Here is a 15,534-nt window from a genome sequence, read left to right as displayed (position 1 = left end):
GACACAGGGCTTTGGTATGTCCCATCCGTGGGTTCTCCATCCAATCATGCTGGAGAAAGGGGCGTTGTCTTACCTGAACGCCTTTTCTCAGCATGATGATGGAGAATCCACTCCCTCCCATTAGGTCAGTTGGCCTGATTCCCATATTGTTCAGACGCGTTGGACTAAAGTCTGAGTATCGCCTTAGCCTAAAACTGGGGTGCAGTTGGCACAGAGGGGGCGGTACTAAATTTCAGACTTAGTCTAATTGGAGCAGATAGATTAAGACAACCCATCCGTGGATTCTCCATCATCATGCTGAGAAAAGGCGTTCAGGTAAGACAACGCCCCTTTCACTTGGCTAAACCAAAAAAAAAGCTAGATTTGTTTTAAAAGCAGTGGTTTTAAAAGCAGTGGGTTTATTTTTGTTTTGTTTTGTTTTTTGAAAGTGAGCTAAAACTAAAATTTCTCAAATTTCATGACATTGCAACATCTTAAAATGATAAATGATTTAATTTAATTACTTTATATAATTTAAAACCAACAATGCCATTGGGGTTGTAGGCTGAATAATAAACAAACCTCCTGCTTTTAATAATTTAATGTTATTCTAAACATAAAAAGGATGGCCTTGAGGAAGAAAGAAGCTTAGGAAGAGATGTACATGTAGGACATGATCAGGCAGAGCCCAAAGGTGGGGTCAAACATAAGTTTGAGATCCTTGTGCAGCCACAAGAGACCTAAGTCCAGCCCCTCCCATGAATTCCATTGACTTTTATCTAGTGCCAATTTGCTCTGACCATTAGTAGATTAGATTCTTGTGCATAGGTAGCATGTAATAAACTTCTAGTGCTTTGAATTCAACTCCTCTTCCTGGTTACTTGCTCCTGACAGTCCAAAACAATGTATGCACAAATATTTTGGACCACTTCCTAATTCATTTAGTTAAAAAAGAGAGAGTAGAAAGTGCACAATCAGACATGCAAGATCTTTAGTCTTCCATGGAGTTTATTACATTTCTTAGTCTGGTCTGCCTTGTAGGGCTGACATTAAAGAACCAATTCTCCGATCTTACAGGACCTATGTGAGAGAGACGGTTCCTCAGATTAATGCTTCTTTGGGAAAATATTGTTTTAAAAGATGTTATTCTTCTACATCTTTCATAAATAGTTAGAAAAGATAATTGAGCAGAGTGAATAGACTCAGATATATATTGATGATGGAGATCTATCTTAGATAAATACACTAGATGACGTATTACTAAAGCATACCTAAATTATTTGAGGATAAGTTGCTGGTTCAACTATTATACTGTGTTCTGTTATGATCATATCCCAATTAGGTGCCTCCAAAACAGTGCAATCTGAGCTCAATGCTTCCAATTCCCTCATGTGTCTACAGACTTGTCTGATGAACAGTAATCTCTGGTAAAGCTTAATTTCTGCCCAAAGGGTCTGGTTCCTCTAATAGTTCCTGGCAAATTAAATTTGGCTGGAATAGAATTCCTCTTCCTCCTCTTTTATTCCCCTGGACATTGTTGACTATTAATGCTATTCATTATTTTGGATCTTTGTTTTCAATCACTGATGATTCTCTTGAGAAAGTATAGTACTGTGTTTTTCCCTTGCCTTCCAAATTGCTGTTCTGTATGAATGTCCTTCCACCTCACCACTGTATACATCACTACATTTTTCCAGAGACCACCTTTCATTTGTAGTTGCTAATGGTGAAATAGCCTCTCCTCTTCCAGGATTACATTTGCAGTATTTAATGCTGGCACTGTCCAGATCACAGCATTTCCCAAGAGAGAAAGAAAGATAAATTTTGTCAACATCACCACCACATTTTTATTACTATATTCTGCTTCTTTTGCTACTAATAGTCCATGGCTGCTTATAACAAGTGATATCATAGACTAGCCAATCATATATCCAATGGGCAGCCTTTGTATACAACTCTGTGGCCATGCCTGTTGCAGAAGTTTGGCTCCATGAGATTACTGCAATAAAAAAATGTAGTGATATGTAGAAGTGAGAACAAATAATAAAGTTAATTTTGCTTCCTTCCAGGTATGATGCATATTTTTCTTGGTAACTATGGACTGCTGTTCCCATTTTTTAGTTTTTGTAGGATATTTTACCCCCCTTTATGGATTACTGCCTTGTCATGGTGAAGGCTTGCGTAACTCAATGAAGCTATAAGCTATGCCGTGCAGGGCCACCCAAGATGGACAGGTTATAGCAGAGAGTTCTGACAAAATGTGATCCACTGGAGAAGGAAATGGCAAACCACTCCAGTATCTTTGCCATGAAAACCCCATAGACAGTACTAAAAGGCAAAAAGATATGACGCTGGAAGATGAGCCCCTCAGGTCGGAAGGTGTCCAATATGCTACTGGGGAAGAGCAGAGGGCTAGTACTAGTAGTGCCAGAAAGAATGAAGCGACTGGGCCAAAGCCGAAAGGACGCTCAGCTGTGGATATATCTGGTGGTGAAAGGAAAGTCCGATGCTGTAAAGATTTTTTCTCCATAGGAACCTGGAATGTAAGATCCATGAATCAAGGCAAGCTAGACGTAGTCAAAAAAGAGATGACAAGACTGAACATCGACATCTTAGGAATCAGCGAACTAAAATGGACAGGAATGGGTGAATTTAACTCAGATGACCATCAGGTATACTACTGTGGGCAAGAATCCCTCAGAAGAAATGGAGTAGCCTTCATAGTCAATAAAAGAATAGGAAAAACAGTACTGGGATACAATCTCCAAAATGACAGAATGATCTCAATTCGAATCCAAGGCAAACCATTCAATATCACAATAGCCCAAATCTATGCCCCAACCACTGGTGCTGAAGAGGATGAAATTGACCAGTTCTATGAAGCCCTCCAGCACCTTATAGAATTAACACCAAAAAATGATGTCCTTATCATCATGGGGGATTGGAATGCTAAGGTAGGAAGCCAAAAGATAACCGGAATAACAGGCAAGTTTGGCCTTGGAGTACAAAATGAAGCAGGGCACAGGCTAATAGAATTTTGTCAAGAGAATACGATGGTCATAACAAACACTCTTTTCCAACAACCCAAGAGACGGCTCTACACATGGACATCACCAGACGGTCAACATAGAAATCAGATTGACTATGTGCTCTGCAGCCAAAGATGGAGAAGCTGTATACAGTCAGTAAAAACAAGACCAGGAGCTGACTGTGGCTCAGATCATGAGCTTCTCGTTGCAAAATTTAGGCTTAAATTGAAAAAAGTAGGGAAAAGCACTAGGCCACTCAGGTATGAACTAAATCATATTCCTGATGAATATACAGTAGAGGTGACAAATAGATTTAAGGAATTAGATCTGATAGACAGAGTGCCTGAAGAACTATGGATGGAAGTTCGCAACATTGTACAAGAGGTAGCAACTAAAACCATCCCAAAGAAAAAGAAATGCAAGAAAGCAAAATGGCTGTCTGAGGAAGCTTTGCAAATAGCTGAGGAAAGAAGGGAAGTGAAAGGCAAAGGAGAAAGAGAAAGATACACCCAATTGAATGCAGAATTCCAGAGAGTAGCTAGAAGAGATAAGAATGCCTTCTTAAATGTAAAGTGCAAAGAAATAGAAGAAAACAACAGAATAGGGAGGACCAGAGATCTCTTCAAGAAAATTGGAGATATGAAGGGAACGTTTCATGCAAAGATGGGCATGATAAAGGACCAAAATGGCAGAGACCTAACAGAGGCAGAAGAGATTAAGAAGAGATGGCAAAACTACACAGAAGAACTATACAAGAATGAGCTTAACATCCCAGATAACCACAATGAGATGGTCATTGACCTCGAACCAGACATCCTAGAATGTGAAGTGAAATGGGCCTTAGAAAATCTGAGCAACAACAAAGCTAGTGGAGGTGACAGTATTCCAGCTAAGCTATTCAAAATCTTAAAAGACGATGCAGTAAAAGTGTTACACTCAATTTGCCAGCAAATTTGGAAAACTCAACAGTGGCCACAGGATTGGAAAAGGTCAGTTTACATTCCAATTCCAAAGAAAGGCAATGCCAAAGAATGTTCAAACTATCGCACCATTGCACTCATTTCACATGCTAGTAAAATTATGCTTAAAATCCTACAAGCTAGACTCCAGCAGTATGTGGATCGAGAACTACCAGAAGTACAGGCAGGATTTCGAAGAGGCAGAGGAACTAGAGATCAAATTGCCAACATACGCTGGATCATGGAGAAAGCTAGGGAGTTCCAGAAAAACATCTACTTCTGCTTCATTGACTATGCAAAAGCCTTTGATTGTGTGGATCACAACAAATTGTGGCAAGTTCTTAAAGAGATGGGAGTACCAGACCATCTCATTTGTCTCTTGAGAAACCTATATGCGGGTCAAGAAGCAACAGTGAGAACCGAACACGGAACCACTGATTGGTTCAAAATTGGAAAAGGAGTCCGGCAAGGCTGTATACTGTCGCCCTGCCTATTTAACTTATATGCAGAGCACATCATGAGAAAGGCAGGGCTAGATGAATCAAAAGTTGGAATTAAGATTGCCGGGAGAAATATCAACAACCTAAGATATGCAGATGATACCACTCTAATGGCAGAAAGTGAAGAGGAACTAAAGAGCCTCTTGATGCGGGTGAAGAAGGAGAGTGCAAAAGTTGGCTTGAAACTCAACATTAAGAAAACCAAAATCATGGCATCCGGCCCTCTCAATTCCTGGCAAATAGATGGGGAAGAAATGGAGGTAGTGACAGATTTTATTTTTCTGGGCTCCAAGATCACCTCAGATGGGGACTGCAGCCAAGAAATTAAAAGACGCTTGCTCCTGGGGAGGAAAGCTATGGCAAATCTAGACAGCATACTAAAAAGCAGAGACATCACCCTGCCAACAAAAGTGCGTATAGTCCAGGCCATGGTTTTCCCAGTTGCAATGTATGGCTGTGAAAGTTGGACCATAAGAAAGGCTGAGCGCCAAAGAATTGAGGCCTTTGAACTATGGTGCTGGAGAAGACTCCTGCGAGTCCCTTGGACTGCAAGGCGTTCAAACCAGTCAGTCCTAGAAGAGATCAACCCCGACTGCTCTTTAGAAGGCCAGATCCTGAAGTTGAAACTCAAATACTCTGGCCACCTAATGAGAAGAAAGGACTCGCTGGAAAAGGGCCTAATGCTTGGAAAGATTGAGGGCAATAGAAGAAGGGGACGACAGAGAATGAGATGGCTGGATGGAGTCACTGAAGCAGTAGGTGAGAACTTAAATGGACTGCAGAAGATGGTAGAGGACAGGAAGACCTGGAGGAACATTGTCCATGGGGTCGCGATGGGTCGGACATGACTTCGCAATTAACAACAACAAGGGTATTTTAAATGGTTGATTACTGATTACCAGGAATAAAGAATTGATTCATTTGTGCATTGGCTGAAATTACATGAGGAAAACAACTGAAGTGTTAAAGTGAAATAATTCAGCTGATTAATGGAAATGCTTATAAAACATAGCATCATAAGGTTGAAAGGGACCTCAGGGATCTTCTTTGTCAGCCTGAATGTAAGTTAATGGAAAAGTTGTTAAAAACTTCTTCTTCCCCCATCCTAGCACTGACACGTAGGAGGCAAATGGGAGAAGAAAGAAAAAAAAATCACTCATAATGAGACACATCTTTGTCTGTGTGAAATCTAAAATGGTAATATTATGCAAAAGAATTGGCAAAATTGTCTCATTAAAAATGTAGCATAATCAGAGAAAGGTAAAAGGATTCAGAATATTAAGTGTTAAATAGTATCAGGAAGCAATTATTTGTTTATATAGCTTTATAAATATATTTACATAAATACAATTATTTATATTATAGCTTGTCTGGCAGAGGATTGAAAGTTTGCAGATAAGTCTATGATAGCAATGCATCTTCAGAATGGTTTATCTTGATAATCTTACCAATTGGACAGCTTCATAATGGGAGAGCCTATTTAGAACTTTTTGAAGGCCTTTTACACATAGGGGAACATATATTTCTTCCTAGAGCAGTGGTTCTCAACCTGTGGGTCAGGACCCCATTTGGGTCGAACAACCATTTCACGGGGGTCGCCAAACAACACAGTCCGTCATTTTTTCCCCCTTTTCCTTAGCTGTGCTACTCCCTTTTATTCTATTGGCTTTTGAAAGCCAATAAAATAGACTCTCTTGAATAGAGTCTAATTCTATTGGCTTTCAAAAGCCAATAGGAATTGTCCAGGCTGTCTCTGCCCTGCTGAGCCCGCCAAAGTCCCATTCTGCAAATGGTGCTGCAAGTTGTCTGCAGCGAAGGCGAGCTATCTGGAAGTTTCCACCCCTCCATGCTGAGCAACTACTAAAAATGTAAGTAAAAGAGTGCTAGGGGTGGGAGGTGGGAGGCCGGCGGGCGCAGGGAGGGTTGCTGGCACACATGGGGCCCAGCTGGTGCCTTACCTCCCTTGGGCTGGGCCAGCTGATGGCCCAGCCAGTGGTTGGCCTGCACCACCTCTGCCGCTTGCCAGCTATGCCTCGGCTGGCGCAGGGGGTGGCACCACGCATGCGCGGCACTCCCGGGCAGGGAAAGTCCTTGACTTACAACTGGTTGGGAAGTCCTCGACTTACGACCGGTTGGGGGTCGCAGCATTAAAAAGGTTGAGAACCACTGTCCTAGAGGCTTGGTAATGTGGGAATATAGGTTGTTCAGATTATGACTTATCCTTATTTTAGTATCTGGTTAGGGAAGCCCCTTCTCCTACAAAAGCAATGAACTGGAAACCTCAGTCAACTTGAAAACACCTTAAATCTGAAAGGTTTTCAGCTTATTTTCAGGACTTGTGAAACCCCATGGAGTCTCAGCATTTTGCTAAATTTCCGGAAGAGATCATTAACAGTTGGTGGAGTACATCTATCAAATCCAGGGACACCTTATAGATCATCTGAGTACTCAGATAAGTTGCAAGAAGTAAAACAGTTAATGGAGGCTTGAGCATGCTGGAGACAACACTATTGATCATCATAGATTTATAGTATTTTGCTTGGAATATTGTAGGGCTATTATAGAACAAATAATGTTCTCTTCACATACGGAACAAGAATCATCCAGTGGACCTGCAGAGTCTTATAAATCTAGACTCATATCCAAGCAAATATACCCATTTTTCACTATGAAGTATTTATCACTTTCTTTGCTGCAACATTCAGTCAGATTTGATAGATTACAGAATCTATATAGTCATCCATGGAAAACTCTGGAACAGGATCTTCTCTGAATGTTGTAGCAGGCAATTCTCATTGGGAGAACTGGCAGTTCTACATCCTGCAGGTTTGACCCTTGTCCATCTTGCCTATTTCAACTGGCATGTCCACTCTTGAAGACACTTTTTGAGGTTTGAACATTGTTAATAAGTAGTGCCTACTCAGGAAATGGGTCTCTTTAGTCTACTATTACTTGAATTAGCAGCCAGACTCTAATATTTTAATTTTAAAGAAATTAATTGAGAAGGTGTTTGGGTAGTTTCAGAATGATATCTCTTGTTCATTTTGTTTTTTTAAATCTAAAGCAATCTGGTTTAGATTTGGATATAGTATGGTACTCTCTCACATCTGTTTGTATTCAATTTCTGGACAAAGACCAGCCTGTTATCCTGCTGCTGTCAGATCCATAAGCTGTTTTATATTCTTGACTACAGGTTGCTAGTGAAGAGAATAACCAGGGTTTTGCCTGGTCTCAGTCCTATTCAGAAGATTGTATTCAGAAATGATGGCACATTTTCATCAATCTTTTCCTCTGTAGAGTTCCACAAGGCTCATATGCTCATCTTTCATATTTAACAAATACATACATGCATTGGGAGACTTTATTGAATCTTATGAGCTACAGTATCACATGTATGATGATGACAGACAATTTTGTATTTCAGCAGATTCAATCTGTATGGGGATATATTCATGTAGTCTCATTTCTTCCTGATATGTGCACATGGTACAGTATAAGCTGAGGCAAGCATCAGGAGAATATGGATGTATCATTTTCAGGAGCTCAGCACACAATTGGCTGCATATAAAACAAATTATGGTAATTAGAATGAAATTTAACCAAGGTATTGAAAACCATCACGAAGTACAACTTCAGTGATGCACTGGGCATAATTGTGCAGCCGTCTTCCTTCCCATCTGTGGTAAAATAATAGCTGGGAAATCGAAGAATATTTACTACATCAAAATCTGCTCACTGAGGAAAAGCATAACTCTATCCAAAATATTCAGTACCCTACATCACTACACAGTAACTTTGTCTTATTTGGATTATATTCCTGCTTTTTCTTTCTCATTTCCCTGCATTTTTTTCTTGCCCCATAGAATAATTAAGACTGCAATAGATTTTCAAATATAAAGTATATTCACCTGGAATATACCAGCTGGAATTTATTCCTCGCAAAGCTTCTCACTGGGAGAGATGGATCAGTAAGAAGTATGAAATATAAAAGAAAGAAAGAAAGAAAGAAAGAAAGAAAGAAAGAAAGAAAGAAAGAAAGAAAGAAAGAGAAAAGCTATAATAGAATATCAATTTAAAACACTAGTATGCCCCAAATTGTCATAACATAATATACCTAATATTCACATAAATGGAGTTTTCAACTTACAGGATAAATTATCTGCAGAAATGGGTACTATTATTGTAAATTTTATTATTTTTTTATATATTTTGGCAGAAAGGATTAATAGATAATGATGTTTGTGTATGAAAGAGGTTGTAAGATGACAAACATTTCAAAGGAGATCAGAAACACATTTTGATGATCCGTCCATTATTTAAAGTTAGATCATGTACTCTAAAGTTCACATGAGATTTTATTTTTGAAAATAAATTTGATTGAAATCAACCTTATTTTAAGATTAAAGCACAAATAATTGAATTAATGTTCCACGTAATTGAGAACATAAATTCCTGCAGGGAGATCCAGACCCACAGGAAATAAATGACCTTCTCTGCATTTTCTTATTCATTTGCTTTTTGGATGTCTTCTGGATGGAGAAAGATGCTCCTTTAGATTAATATAGAAATATCACAATGTAAATTAAATCTTATTGAACTAGTTTTTCATTTCTTGATTGTTATATGTGAAGTAAAAGATATTTCTGATATTGAAATTTATTTCACACTACTATAAATAAGCACATACAATCCCCTACCTAATTCAAAAAAGAAAGTTAAAGCCATGTCATAGAATGTATAATATAATCTTTATTTTTTTCTCTAGCTTTTGGAAAGTTACATAACAACCGTGCTTTAATTAAGACACTATTTGTAGACATTTAAAATGCATTTTAATTTATAAATATTGTACATTTGGTCCATAGAACATTGCAATTGTTTTAAATTATACTGTATCTCTTTTAAAACAGGTTTTATATATATTTTAGAATGTGTATATATTACATATATTTTTTATATAGAGATAAATTTGCTTAATGTTTAGAGAATAATTTATTATTGCAAAACCATATATGATCATATATTCTTTCTTTTTAAAAGGGTAAATACTACAAAAAGTTACAGCTATTCATAGTTTACACACAGTAGTTCTACCACACTATTTTTGTGCTATATATGATATGTTTGTGCAGAATTTTGCTAGAGCAAATCTGTCAAACATCTGTTATAAGTGTTATACAATCAAACACTGAATACTTCATTTTTCTTGAAACAACATGGGATCTGATTACATAAACAATAAAGAGAAAGTTTGAATTTGTAATGTATGTGAAACATGTAAAATATGACATTTTCATTTTGTTCTAAACCCTGAAAATCTACAATATTTGGATCTGAGACTTCACTTATAGACATTTAGTTTCTTATAGATTTCTTGATAATTTACATTTGATCTACTGTATGAAACAATTTAGAACCTACTAAACAATACTTTTTATAAGCTTTTATTATTAGATTGAAATGTGTGTGCATGTATATATATATATATTTATTTATATATATTTATATATGTATGTATATTTGCTACAATAATGTGCTTGACATTCTGAGAATAATACCTTATTGCAAGAACATGTTTGTCACCTTCAGACAAAAAACAACAAAAAACCCAACATTCACAATTAACATGTTGTTCACACAGTAGGTCTACATAAAATGTATGTTATCTAACACTGTATGTTGCACAAGATTTTGCTGAAAAGTATGTTTCATTGCACAATTTATCTGCCATTTAAAACCATTTTCCTCTGATCCCCACTGTCTGTTCCATAGCTGCCAAACAAGAATTGCTATTGAAGTCTCTCAGAGCTTTGCAGTTTTCTACATTGGAAGAGATATTTTAAACTCCTGTGGAAAATGCATGCTGGAGCCCATCAAGATTTTTTTCATTGTCTCCATCATTACCATGAAAAATACATACATAAAATAAACAATTAAAAAAATCTTTTTTCAGAGTGCTTTACAATTTTCTTCCCAGCAAAAACTTCATTGCTGATATATCTCCAACAAACCAAGTGCTAAGTTTAAATCCCTAAATTATATTCTATGGGAAGTGTTTTGATATATAAGCTATTGGTTTGGTTCTTTTTGCTATATATGTTGCACTTATCAGTGATATAACTATAAAATGAAGTAAAACATGGCTTAAATGATAGATAATGTATGCAGTTTATATGGGACCAACCTCTGAGAGGGATTTATCACAGTTTGAAATAGGTAATCATATTGCCACTTTTTTGTGTTATTAAAAACATCTAGTACTTTGAAAGATACTTATACTGAAAATATTCTGATAGTTATATTACTACAAAATAATGTAATATATTAAATGCCAGAGGCCCAAAAGATATTACTAAATAGTGGAAGTATTGCCTATGGCAGTCATATAAGAATGATTAAAACATAGCTTCATATAAGAAGAAAATTAGAAAAACCAACCCAAGAATTAAGTTGGTTAATATTTCTAGGGCAATATTTTCACTGGAAATTTCTTTCATAAAAACACTTTGCTGGTGAATATAAAATAGCTTTCCAATTTAACTGTTCTCAGAAATAACAGCTTGGGACTCAAATAGTAAGAAATTTATTAATAAAAACTAGCACAAAAGTTCAAATTGTTGCACTAAAATGTAAAGATTAGAAATGATCTACATATGTGTGCTTTTAATAAATTCCAGATACTCCATACTTACTGAGAGAGAATAAAAATGTTAACAGTCTATGGATTACCAGAAACATAAAACATTGTTAACAACTAAGCCCACAAAATGGTTTGATCATACCACATTGCTTCCTATATAGTGGTGATGGTCTTTTGTGCCACTAGAGGTAGGTTATTTTATTCTCAGACATAAATTTGTGGTAATATTCAACCATGGGTTTCGTGTATTTGTTGTGTGTGTGTGTTTGTGTTTGTGTATTTGCCCCCAGAGGAATCACTTCAAAGACTGATTTTATATATATGCTTCTTTGTTTGCAGAATTACTTTGTTGGGCTTGTTCTGGTCCATTTTCAGGATGAGTAATGTCTTCACTTGGTTGAATCATTACTTGGATACGCTAACATATGTAGGGAAAGAGAAATGCAACAATGTCATTATTTATTACTTGAATATTTTCAGTTTAAATTTCATTTATATGATTTCGCTTCCTTCTTCAGGCAGATGGATAGAACAAGGAACTACTTTACCAGCAATTTGCTATAGATGACTCTAGACTAAGTTTCTTTAAGGGAGGAAGCCGTAAAGCAACAGTGGTCCCAGACCAGCAACTGATTTACAAAATTAAATATGATCAGAATAATTGTTGTATTCATGTGCTAATATTTAGAGTGGTATTTAGAGGTGAATTTTGGTTATGCGTATTTATTTTCACTTCCACGTATATTTGTCTGTATAGCTCTGGCAATTTGCAAACACAAAACTTTAGAAACTGCAACTCTATGGCTGACTGTTAAAATCAGCAGGGTAGGGCCAGGGAACGATCAATGTGTCTTTAAAATGAAAACGATGGTAATGTGGTTTTTCTTGAGGAAGTACATCTTGGTCTCTAAATTTCTGGAAAACAAAATTTCCCAAAATTTTGGAAATACGGTTTTCCAAATTATGTAAATATAGTTTTCTTGGACAAGAGTTTTCTTAGACAAAGCATTTCAAGCATGCTTGCAGGACAACTTTCCATAACTATTTCAGTTGGGCTCCACATGTATATGTAGCATGGAAACAGCCTTGATTCATCAATCTGATGATGTTCATATGAGAGAAATGCAAAGTGCTATAATATTGATTCTTCCGGACTTCTTAGAATCTTGGACATCTCGTCATTTACTGGAGCAGTTCAATGGGATGGAAATTTGAGGATTTAGATTATGGTGACTCTTACCTAAAGCATTGCCATCAGAGCGTGGCACTACGACAGTTCTTAAAGTGTCACATTCCCCCCCCCCACTGCTTAAAAACATCACTGGGGATGACAATCTAGGGATCTGAAATAATCAGTTTCTAGAGCATATTCTAATCTACCTTTCATATTTATCTGAATCAGGAAAGGCTGTATAAATGTTTGATAGTTGCCATGAGGTTTTGATGGATTAGGATAAGGAATGTAAAGATGTAAGATTCTTAAGAAATGAGGAAATGGTGCTGTAATCTGCTGGAAGGTATTCCAACAAACGAAGGAAAAGAAGCAAGACTAAGTTAAATGAGCATTCAACTGCAGTCTATTTTTGTGGATAAAATGGAAATACAGTTTTAGTTTAACTAAATCAATTTCAGCACAATCGCCTTCAGAAGTCAATTACTAAGGAAAGGAACTGAATGAACACCTATAGTCATTCTATATTGTAACATACTTTGAGCTTAGTTATGACTTTTTTTGTTTATAGAGAATATGTATCTGTAATTTTATCAAAATATGTATTTGACTATTTCATAGAAAATATATTTATCACTACTATTATTTTACTGGTCAGGAATATAGCTTAAGGGAAAAGGCTGACCAAAATACATTGTAACAGGTATACTATATTTTCATATTTTTATTCAAAAAATAATAGAAGTTGGTGCTCACTAAATCTAGAATCTTGAAGTATTGTGTGAAAGACAGCTTACCTGTTTTAAGGAACCTTTTAAAGTAAGGAACATGTATGCCATATAGCCTGGAATCAGCACCATAGAAGAGAGAGCCATAAACCAGCCAACACCTTGGCCCCATGTCGGGAAAACATAATTCCCCAAAGTGAGAGGAGTCATTTGCACTGCACTGAAGATAAACACACCCTACAAAATGTTCAAAAAATTAATTAGAATGCAAGCTGTTATCTAGAATTTAGAGATACACGGATGGAAACTAATCAAAGAGAGAAGCAACCTAGAACTAAGGAGAAACTTCCTGACAGTTAGAACAATTAACCAGTGGAACAACCTGCCTCCAGAAGCGGTGAATGCTCCAACACTGGAAGTTTTTAAGAAGAGACTGGACAGCCATTTGTCTGAAATGGTATAAGGCTTCCTGCCTGAGAAGGGGGTTGGACTAGATGTCCTCCAGGGTCCCTTCCAACTTTATTATTATTATTATTATTGATCATCACACAGTCAGCCAGATGTTCAGACTGGATTTGGCATTTTGTCTACTTATCGAGTCCTTACCCAGCACCTGGGATAGGCAGATGTGGATGTTTGATGGTATTACAGATATCGTCGTAGGATGGAAGCAGTTCCTAGTAAGGCCGCCTTTTGCAATTGACTAATAGCGAATGGTGTTCAAGTGGTGCTTCAGTTGTTTTGGGATTGCACCCAAGGCGCCTATGACTATTGGTAATACCCTTGCTTGCTTTTGCCACAGTCTTTCTATTTCTATTTGTAGGTCTTTGTATTTTGTTATCTTCTCCAGTTCTTTCTCGTCTATTCTGCTATCTCCAGGCACTGCCACGTCCACTATCCAGACTTTTTTGTCTTTCTTATCGACAATTGTTAAGTCTGGGGTGTTATGTTGCAGGTGCTTGTCTGTTTGAATTCTGAAGTCCCAGAGCAGTTTAATTTTATCATTTTCTATGACTTTCTCTATTTTATGATCCCACCAGTTTTTGCTTACAGGCAAATGATATTTTTTGCAGATCTTCCAATGCACCATTGTTGCTACTTTGTCATGCCGCTGCTTGTAGTCAGTCTGTGCAATCTTCTTGCAACAGCTTACCAGGTGGTCCACTGTTTCTTCAGCTTCTTTGCCTAGGCGGCACTTACTGTCTGTTGCTGTCTTCTCAAATTTGACTTTATATGCATTTGTCCTTAAGGCTTGGTCTTGTGCAGCCAGAATTAGTCCCTCGGTCTCTTTCTTCAATTTTCCTGCTCTTAGTCATTGCCAAGTCTTGTTAATATCTGCTTTCCCAGCTATTTTTTTTAATGTATGGCCATGTAGTGCTTTGTCTTCCCATGCCTCTATTCTGTTCTTCATTTGGTCTTTCTTGTAGGCCAGTTTGGTCTCTCCAGTAGTCAGTAAGCCTTCCTGATATACTAATTTCAGTGCATCTTCATCATTGTCCTTCAGATATTCTTCCCAAGCCATTTTTTCTTCTTCAACCATCTGATGTACTTGCAACATTCCATGTCCACCCATTTGCCTTGGTTGATAGAGTCTGTCAATGTCATTGCGTGGATGAAGGGCATGATTCATTGTCATTATTTTTCTGGTCTTCCTTTCCATGGCTTTTAGTTCTGCTTGAGTCCAGTCCACTATTCCAGCTGTGTACCTAATGACTGGAATTGCCCAGGTGTTGATTGCCTTTATGCTTGTACATTTATCACATGAAGAAAAACTAGATTTTTGTCTTTTTCTACACAAATTAAAACTTGGGAATTAATATTACTAAAAATAATAAACTCTTTAATGCAATTTATAAAGCTCTTATTTTCCAAGGCTGAAAATTCTTTTTCACAAACAATGTTAAATCTCTGGATAACATGAAGATACCTTCTTTCTCTGTACCTATTTGTGGTTCCTTTAACAAATTTACCGATGTTTCTAGTAAGTAAGTAATATGTTACTATCTAAGCCAGGGGTGTCAAACTCGCAATGTCATGTGATGTGTCATGACGTATCGTGACTTTTTTGCATTGCCGGCAATGGGTTGGGCATGGTTTTGTATGATGTATCCGGCCTGCAGGCCAGTAGTTTGACACCCCTGATCTAAACTAAAAAAAAGAGCTTTTGTTTTTACTCTGGCAAAGTTCCAAGGGTTTTGGGAGGCTAGATTGTTTTTTAAAATCTTAACTATAACAAAATTCTGCTATGGTGTTGAATATTGGAGTCTATGAGAAGAAACAATGGCCACAGATAATTTTCTCCTGTTTGCATAATTAGGGTATAAGATGAATGCTACCTTTACATTTATGGTACATATCTAAAGAATGAAAGAATGAATCCTCATCCGTGCAAGAGGAGAATATCAAGGTGTCATCTTTTCTCTGTTGAACACATAATTATTTCCGAAGAGCTTTAAACATTAATCACTCAGTCATGAAGTATGACATATTATTTTAGAAAGGAAATGTTTTTATATCCTTCTTCAGTT

At 37.0% G+C, this 15,534-nt stretch overlaps 1 protein-coding gene across 4 annotated transcripts in view; it reads right to left on the bottom strand.

Moving 5' to 3' along the window:
- Window positions 1-9,196: 9,196 nt before the first annotated feature.
- Window positions 9,197-15,534, bottom strand: part of SLC6A1 (solute carrier family 6 member 1) — a 74,563-nt gene continuing 68,225 nt past the window's right edge. For all 4 annotated transcript variants that reach the window (XM_039348250.1, XM_039348249.1, XM_039348251.1 and 1 more), the window contains exons 14-15: window positions 13,076-13,243; window positions 9,197-11,525 (exon numbers count right to left, since the gene is read on the bottom strand). In XM_039348250.1, coding sequence (XP_039204184.1) covers window positions 11,421-11,525; window positions 13,076-13,243 — 273 coding nt within the window. In that variant the 3' untranslated portion in view covers window positions 9,197-11,420. The remainder of the gene's footprint in view (window positions 11,526-13,075; window positions 13,244-15,534) is intronic.

Source organism: Crotalus tigris, unplaced genomic scaffold (assembly GCF_016545835.1).
Source record: "Crotalus tigris isolate CLP2741 ecotype Arizona unplaced genomic scaffold, ASM1654583v1 scf7180000018125.1543573, whole genome shotgun sequence".
Taxonomy (NCBI): domain Eukaryota; kingdom Metazoa; phylum Chordata; class Lepidosauria; order Squamata; family Viperidae; genus Crotalus; species Crotalus tigris.
Note: the sequence above shows the minus strand (reverse complement) of the source record. Positions and strands in the feature narration are given on the sequence as shown.